This window comes from Myotis davidii, unplaced genomic scaffold, assembly GCF_000327345.1.
Source record: "Myotis davidii unplaced genomic scaffold, ASM32734v1 scaffold281, whole genome shotgun sequence".
NCBI classification, from domain to species: Eukaryota; Metazoa; Chordata; class Mammalia; order Chiroptera; family Vespertilionidae; genus Myotis; species Myotis davidii.
Genome location: NW_006293784.1, coordinates 2955236 through 2964514, shown reverse-complemented (window position 1 = coordinate 2964514; position 9279 = coordinate 2955236). Strand labels below are relative to the sequence as shown.

General features: G+C 41.9%; 1 protein-coding gene across 1 annotated transcript in view; it reads right to left on the bottom strand.

The window, feature by feature from the left end:
- The window catches only part of DHRS7 (dehydrogenase/reductase (SDR family) member 7), a 16299-nt gene extending 16100 nt beyond the window's left edge, over window positions 1-199 (bottom strand). The window contains exon 1 of the mRNA XM_006767653.2: window positions 1-199. This exon is cut by the window's left edge and continues 24 nt beyond it. Coding sequence (XP_006767716.1) covers window positions 1-88 — 88 coding nt within the window. The 5' untranslated portion in view covers window positions 89-199.
- Window positions 200-9279: the final 9080 nt, after the last annotated feature.

The window sequence follows — 9279 nt, the reverse complement described above, 5'->3', positions numbered from 1 at the left end:
CATCGGCCCGCAGGAAGCGCAGCAGCTGCACCACCAACGCGAGCAGCGCGCACAGCGCCAGTAGCCAGAGCAACAGGTCCCAGCTCATCGCGGCCGCGCGCCCGGCTCCGCGGGAGAAGACGGACCTCGCCCCAGCGGCGCCGCAGCTCCGGGATCCGTGCGGCCGCCTCCCGCTCCGCCCTCGAGTAGCGCCGCCGGGCTCCGCCCAGCCGCACCACCTCCGGGATCTCCCCCCCCCCTCCCTGCTGCGCGCGTGGGCGTGGGGTGTACCCGCACGTCCGGCCAAGAGTAGCCGACCCAGCCGTTGCTGCGCAAGTGCTGCCTGCGTGTGCGTCCAAGAAAGGGTTGCGGTAGGAGCAAAAGGCTTGGAATTGTAATATCAAAACCGATTCTTTAGCAGTTGTTTTGAGGTCAGTTTTCAGGGCTCTGGTTGTGTCCACAGGAAGACCACAGATATTTCGACCTAAGGACGCAGCCTCCTCCTCCCCCTTTTTCTTCAACTTAAATGAATCGAACAAACCATCAAATCGACCCAACCAAACCCCCATCGAATTAACACAGTCTCTGAGTTAAATTGGTCCCGTGTCAACTTAAATTTGGAAATCACGTTGCAAATGACATTTGCCTGGTTGCTGGACCAGAAAGTGCAACTTCGGCCATGACTGGCCATGATCACTAGCGCTGGGAGCTTGGACTGGGAAGCTGAGCCAGACGCAGTTGAAGTTTGTCACTGCGCAAAGCTGATTAAATCGTTTACTTATCTGTGCGCACAAAGAATATAGAACATGACTTAAATGAGAAAGTGCCCGTGATGTGGCTCATACACAGTAATTAATTCTTTTGTAATTATTACTATTCATTAAGTATCATTATTACTTATTTATTGTTTCAATTATTATAATTTCTTAGACTTCAACCTGAAAGTCAGGGACTTTGTTTACAAACTTGTATATTCTGCACCCATAGAGTTCCCCTCGCACGTGAGAGCGATAAGAATGTTTAAATTGCGATGAATCAGAAATTGTTAGATGGTGTTGGATTCCTCGAGGAAGCTGTGAGCTAGCGAAACTTTGATCTCAACTGATTGTTTACCCCAATTACAACTTGCAATAATATTGCTAGGAGTTGCCCTCATTGGTTTGTCACCTTTGCAGTAGGGGTTTATATTCCTTATGAATGAAGAATGACTTTTAAAATAAGATGCTTAAAAATACCACACTGAGTCTCACGATAGTGAACAAACTCTGTTTCCTCTGAGCCTATTTCCCTTCTTGTAAAATAGAAGGGTTGAGTTAGATTTAGTGTTCCCAGCCAGACTCCATACTACGGATGGGTAACTGGATTCCTATCACAAACTCCAGCTGTTTGGAGGGTGAAAGGGGAACAGAGCTGCACGTTGCAATTAGGGCAGTGGGAGATGGAACAGCAGGTTCAGGACTGGGAAAAACTCACCAAAAGAATAAGATCTCTAATCTGTCCAGCCCTACATATTAAGAAGTCTATGTGAGCTCTGAATGTCTAAATCTCAAAAATGTGTTTTTGCACCCTAGCTAATTTGGCTCAGTGGCCAGAGCACCAGCCACAGACTGAAGGGTCCTGGGTTTGATTCCCATCAAAGGCTGGATCCTTGGCCCTGGATGTAGGAGGCAACCAATCGATGTGCCTCTCTCATATTAATGTTTCTCTATCTCTCCCCCTCCCTTCCTTTCTCTCTAAAAATCAATGGAAAACATCCTTGGGTAAGGATTAACAAAAAAAATATATGTATCTTTGCTTTTTAATCTGATAATTTGTCCAGTATAAATGTCTCATTCATTCCAGTGTATGTACTTATTATAAACTCATATACATAATTTTAGGTACATGAATTTATAAGCTGTGATGGTTAATGTTATGTGTTGACTTGGCTAGGCTATGGTGTCCAGTTTTTGGTCAAACACTTGTCTAATTGTTGTTATGAAGGTATTTTGTAGATGTGATTAACATTTAAATTAGTAGACTTTGAAGAAAGCAAATTAGTCTCTATAATGTGATAGTTCTCATCTAATCAGTTGAAGGACTTAAGTCAAAAAAAAAAAAAAGACCAAGAAGATGGAGTTCTGACTTCAGACCACCTTTGAACCTGAGCTGCAATATCAGCTCTCCCTTCAGTCTCAGTCTGCTGGCAAATTTCAGACTTAATGGCCCCACAATCAGGTGAGCCAATTCCTTACAGTAAATCTTTCTGTATATATATGAATATATGTGTGTGTGTGTATTTCCTATTGGTTCTATTTCTGTGGCGAACCCTGACTAATACCCAAACTATAATAAAACCAGACAGTCATGTCACCTCAACAGCAGTTCATGCATTGGGAAATGAAAACAACAAATTAATATACAAATTTCAACATCAGAAATTTTAATTTCCCTGAAGAGAGGCATAATTCATTTTGGAATTCAACTATGTTTAAAGAATCTGTTACTCTCATCAGAAAAACAACTATTGTAACTAATATCTTTGCAGTGCAAAATTGTCCATTCTCTTCACCAGTGAGAAAAATCCAGCCTCCGAATCTGCTGCCTCTGGGGAAGATTCTCAGCAAGATTTTCATAAATACTAGCCATCAGAATTTCCTCTTCCCATTTGGCACAGAATTAGTCACAAAACTTGGAGCCAAAGTGCTCAATGCAAACAAAGGACAGATAAACAAATGAGCGAGTCTCCTGAGGCTAGTGGGGCAGTGGAACTCCAGTCTCTCCTGGATCAGTCCATTCATGAGCTGACAGAATTTCAACCATTTAAATATAAAATTTCAATAATTAAAAAAAAAACCTGATTCAAACATAAGCCACATTATGTCTTCTATGAATGGGGAAATGTAAGCAACTGCCAGGAGACAAGGAGAGAATCACTGCAGCTTAGTTCCCCTTGTCTATTTCCTTTGGGAGCAGTATTGGCTGCTCCTTCTCCTCAAGTCTTGTTTTTTGTTTGTTTTGCTTTTGTTTTTTTGTGTTTTTTTAATATTTTATTTCAGAGTAGAAGGCAGAGGGATAGAGAGATAGAAACATCAATGATGAGAAAGAGAGAATCATTGATTGGCTGCTTCCTGCACATCCCACACTGGGGATCGAGCCTGCAACCCAGGCATGTGCCCTGACCCCGAATCTAACTGTGACTTCCTGGTTCATATGTTGATGCTCAATCACTGAGCCATGCCAGTGGATAAGTCTTGTTGTTTTTTTTTTCATGAGGCCAGAACAGTGATGTGGTCATCACGTGAGTCACCACAAGCCAAGGCAATGGTCCATGAGTTAGGACAGGGTCCTTTCACAATTAGGGAAAAAAGACTGAAATCATATGCTCTATTTCAGCACCCTACATGATTCTGACAACACACAAACTTATTCTCGGCAGAAGTATCTGTTTGGGCAAACTACATTCTAGTTTGGGGCTAAATCCTCCCCTATCCAAACCTTGATTCACATCTTAATAGTAAACAACACTATAAAAACAGAATGAAATCAAAACACCATGGTCTAATTACACAAAATGTTAAAATGCTATTCTTGATTAATTTCCACTAGAAAGAGCTTCAAAACTTTTAATTGCTCCCTACTTACCACCTGCATGTATTGAACAGGCAACAGCAGCAACTTTCTTATTTGTTTTTTTTTTAAATTTATCTTTATTGTTGAAAGTATTACAAATGTTTCCTTTCCTCCCATTCTCCCTCCACCCACAACCCCAACCCCAGGCCTTCACCAAACTATTGTCTGTATCCATGGTTTATGCATATAGGTTCTTAGGTTAATCTCTTCCTGCCCCTTCCCCCCTCTTTCCTCTGAGATTCATCGGTCTGTTCCATGCTTCCATGTCTCTAGATCTGTTTTGTTCACCCATTTATTTTGTTCATTAGATTCCACATATGAGTGAGATCAGTGATATTTGTCTTTCTCTGACTGGCTTCTTTCACTTAGCATTATACTCTCCAGGTCCCTCCATGTTGTCTCAAAAGGTAAGAGATCCTTCTTTTTTACAGCTGCAACTTTCTGATTCTTAAGCATTTAAAAGCAAGAGAGTTTTCAATCACAAACCTCACAGGGACCCAGTTAGAGTGCATAGAAACTAGGTCATGGCTGAGAACAATGGATTGTCAAATGGAGAAAGTTCCAGGCGTTCATGCAGCAGAACTTGCAGCCTCTCTAATTCCTGGAATACCTTGTATGCTCTAATGACTATTTTCCTTGGCAGAAGTAAAATACAACTTTAAAACAATAATGAAAGTGAAAAAGACCCTCCTCATTTTTTTATTTTCCAGTCTTGCCTACCAAACTTTCCTTTTCATCTTGAAATGTGTTAAAGAATATTACTTGCAGTAATTACATTTCCTTAAACAGCTCTTCCTTCTCTTTCCAATTCCTCTGCAAACCTTCACTCCCTCTTCTTCCCCACTCCCATTCTTCTCTGGAAAATTTTTTTCCAGCTACCTGGAGACAATCACTTCCTCCCTAGTCTCACCTCTTTTACAATTACTTCTGATGGACACTGTATCTGATAGTGTTCTCTAATTATTTTCAGGGTTAATATATTATTGTCCCAATGGAGCTTTAAGCTCCTTGAGATAAAGTAGCAAAACTTGTGTCTTTTGAAGCACCTACAATACTTAGCTTAATGTTAAGATGAAGGCAGTTGTTGTCAAACCTCAGAGGGAAAGTAGGGGAGGTTGGGGGTAAGGGGGAAGATCAACCAAAGGACTTGCATGCATGCATATAAGCCTAACCAATGGACACAAAAATATGCATTAGAGAAAACAAGGTATTCCAGGAATTAGAGAGGCTGCAAGTTCTGCTGCATGAACGCCTGGAACTTTCTCCATTTGACAATCCATTGTTCTCAGCCATGACCTAGTTTCTATGCACTCTAACTGGGTCCCTGTGAGGTTTGTGATTGAAAACTCTCTTGCTTTTAAATGCTTAAGAATCAGGAAGTTGCAGCTGTAAAAAAGAAGGATCTCTTCTTTTTTAAAAAAATTAGCTCACAAATAGTTATTTAAAAATCCATTAAGGAAAACTATTAATGCAGACAGGTATGTAATTAAGGAAGTCCTCAATGTTTATTAGTAATAAATGACTAATAAAAATTTTAGTAAAAACGAAAACAAAAAAAGATGAAGGCAGTTGTGTGTAAGAAAATTGTCAACTTCCATAATAAAAGCATCTATAAAAATAACTTTAAAAATCCAGACCCTCCAAGGTTGGCAGTCTCTGGTGGAAAAGAGAAAGATCCTAAGAGTGAGAAGAGTGACTGAGGAAGTCTGGGGAGAGAATATTCTCCCTCAAGAACAAGAAGCTCCTCAAAAAAATAAAATAGCACTACCATATGATCCAGCAATTCCACTTCTGGATATTTATCCAGAGGAATAAAAACACTAACTCAAAAAGATATCTGTACTCCCACATTTATTGCAGTATTATTAACAATAGCCAAGACATGGAAACAACCTAAGTGTCCATCGTTCGATGACTGAATAAAGCAAATGTGGTGTACGTGTACAATGGAATATTGTTCAGCCATAAAAAGAAGGAAATCTTACCATTTGCAGCAACATGGATGGACCATGAGGGCATTATGCTAAGTGAAGTAAGTCAGAGAAAGGCAAATATTGTATGATCTCACGTGTGGAATCTTAAATAAATAAATAACCTTGAGCTCAAAGATACAGAGAGCAGATTAGTGGTTTCCAGAGGCAGGGGCTGGAGTGTGTGTGAAATGGGAGAAGGTGGCCAAAAGGTACAAACTTTCAGTTACTGTGTAAGATGAATAAGCCCTGGAGATGTAATGTGTAGCATGGTGACTATAGTTAATAATACTGTATTGTGTATTTGAAAGTTGTTAAGAGAATAGATCTTAAAAGTTCTCATCGTAAGAAAAAAAATGTAGCTCTGTGTGGTGATAGATGTTAATTAGACTTATTGTGGCGATTTCAGTATATACAAATATCAAATCATTCTGTTTTACACCTAAAACTAATATAATTTATATGTCAATAATATTTCAATAAAAATATGATGAATTACTCATTCAAAAAAATATGTCTGTGTTGGGAGACCCATAGTAGGTGTGTTAAATTAAGAATACACAAATTAGTACCTACTGAATGAGGAGGCACAAGCCACCCACACTGGGTCAGCAGTAGATCCCTCAGCATCCAAGCTTTCACTTGGGAATGTCAAAGTCCTGGAGGTATTTTGATAGAAAGCACAATTTCAATACACTCACACAAAGGAAGTAATGTCACAGGATCTATTACTTACAGCTCCAAAAATGGGGGTGGGGTGGTGGTGGTTAGACGTGAACCAGGGGGAAGGCAGTTCTCTGTCCCAGGTCACAAGTGGCAGGAGATAGAGATTAGGGCAGCAAGCACCTATTATATACTAGAGGCCCGGTGCACAAAAAATTTGTGCTGTCGGGTGGGTCCCTCAGCCCAGCCTGTGCCCTCTCACAGTCTGGGGCCCCTCGGGGGCCCCTTCCCCTGGCTGCTGGCACCAATTTTTCTCTGGCGCCCGGAAGCCAGGCCTTCGCACTTTGCCGGGAGGGGCCCGGGCCCCGGGGGCATGGCGGAGGCCAGCGCAGCGGGCTTCCCTCTTTGCTCTTCACTTGCCAAGCCGGCCTTCGCTCGCTGCTCCTGCCCAGGGCCAGCCGACTTCACTCCATCGCTTGGTGCCTACATATGGTTAACCGCCATCTTTCTTGGCAGTTAATTTGCATATCACCCTGATTAGCCAATGGGAAGCATAGTGAAGGTACGGTCAATTACCCTTTTTGTTTTTTATTAGATAAGATTAAATAGGAGGTTCAAGCAAAGATCAAGAGCTCAACTCAAAGTAGTTATTTTAAAAGGTGTCCTGGGAAAAGCAAAGTGGGAACGTGGGGCAAGACTCCCAAGGACTCTGGTCCTTATCTAAATGTTGACTATGGATGGGAGCAGGGTTGTCATGCAGTAAAATGCCTTGGCAGCAACTCAAAATAACTGTTTTCTTATCAAAATGACTCCCATCTATAGTTGGGTGTCCCCAAATCAGAGACTCACATGAGCCTGCAAGGCAGAGTGTCAGCAACAACTACAACTCATCTGCCCTAGTCTTTTGCCTCCACTCCCACTTGTCCATAACTGATTCCTGCAGAATCAGCTGTGGGAGCCTCACTGCTTCCACCCACCATTGCAAGAACATCAAGTCTGGTGTCAAGGTTTCTGTCTACAAGGCCCCATTCTGCAGGATGCAAGACCATCCATCACTGGTCTTGAAGAAGGAAATAGAGCATCTCCTCCCTCCCCCATGCCTTATGTGCTGTTCTCTGTGCTCAGTTTCACAAGGGCTGGTGTAAGTCCACTGGATCCTGAGTGTCCCAACCCCTTTTCTCCAGAGCTTCAAACCAGCCCACTGACCAGTTAGGGACAGCAGCCACCACTGATACTCTGAATCATCGTCCCTAGCACAAGTCCCAAAGAAGCGAAGTCAATGAAGGAACACTAATGGGGATTGGAATTGGGGGAGTGGGACACAGTGTCTACACTACCTTAGTCTAGCTCTGTGATCAGAAATGTTTCTTAAGTACTGGGAGTGAGGCAGCACAGACAGACACTTGGATGTTCAGAGAGCAAAGCTGATGGCTGTGCTTCTCCTTTATAACAAAGGCACTTTTGCTGCTGAATTCAAAGTATCCTGGACAAAACCACCTTCTGTCTGTTAAGACAGACAGATAAAAGGAGGGAGGGAGGGAGGGAGAAAAAAAGGAGAGAGAAAGAAAAGGAGAGGTTTTCATAAGTAGATTTTGCATTCATAGTCATATTGAAGGTGCCCATGAATAAGTCAGCACTGCCCTCTACTGGATGATCTGTGTTTATTACTCAATAGTTTGTCCAAGATGATTTAAATAGAATTTTTGATATTTTTTCTTAACTTCAATGAAAGGTGCATGGACACCAGGATCCCCGAAGTGTCTGGATATTCCTTCATGTCTCTTAATATGGTCTCTTAACATTTGATAAAATGTTCCTCAAAAGAAGCCTGCATTTTCTATTTTTAGAATTATAATTTTAAAAATGAATTCCAATGCATTAACAAAGAGAGTCAGAGAGACAACAGAAAAATAGAGGCAGAGATGAGTGAGAGAGAGCTACAGAGACAGAGACAATTCTCTTCAGAATAAATGGGGACTGCTGTCTAACGTTGGCAACCTCAAGCATAAAGTCGAGTAAATAAATACTTTCTTTGTGACATTGCCAGCTGCAGTTCTTATAGTGCATATGCTAATTCTAGCTCATGGGACAAACCTTTTACCTTCTTGAAAGAAAATGTCAGCTGTGAGCTTGGTCAGGTATTGGTCCTCCTGCTGTGGAAATGCTATGCTTCTATCAAAACAGATTAAATTGTGGTTTGTTGACAGTCAGCATAAAGCCAACTGAAATGTAGCCCCAATTTTGACTTATAAGGTAGTAAAAATAAATAGTACTTAAAAGATACTACTAGATGAGTATCTCTTGGGAAGAAAGAGAAGGAAAGAAGGAAGGAAGGAAGGAAGGGAGGGAGGAGGGGAGAAAGGGAAGGAGGAAGGGATGAAGAGCGGGAGGGAGGGAGGGAGGAAGGAAACCGCATTTAAATTAAACTATATGCCATAAATTACAGTGACAAGAACACCTGGGTGCAATCTTAAGAAAACAAATGCAAATGCAGAATGAGCCACCATTTGTGGGTTAAAGACTTCCAAACCAGACCCTCCAAACCCAACCTCCATCATCTTACCCAGAAGCATGATCCTGGAAGGAAATGTGGTTTGGCACAGACAACTTGGATTCCAATTCCACCTCTGCCATTGTGTGGCCTTGAGGAACACCTTGATTTCCTTATCTGTAAAGTGGAGATAGTGATACACAACTCACAGAGTCTGAGGATAATTAAGTGAAATAAAGCATGTAAATCATTTAACATAGTATCTAGCATATATTAGTTTAAAAAAAAATACTGTTTTTTCGAAACTCCTACATCCACCCAGTTACTAGACAACTAAAGGTGACACGCAGAACATCATGTTCAAGCAACAAGTCTAAAACTCTTGTCCCAGCCCTGGCCGGTTTGGCTCAGTGGATAGAGTGTTGGCCTGCGGACTCAAGGGTCCCAGGTTCGATTCCAGTCAAGGGCATGTACCTTGGTTGCGGGCACATCCCCAGTAGGGAGTGTGCAGGAGGCAGCTGATCGATATTCCTCTCTCATCGATGTTTCTAACTCTCTATCCCT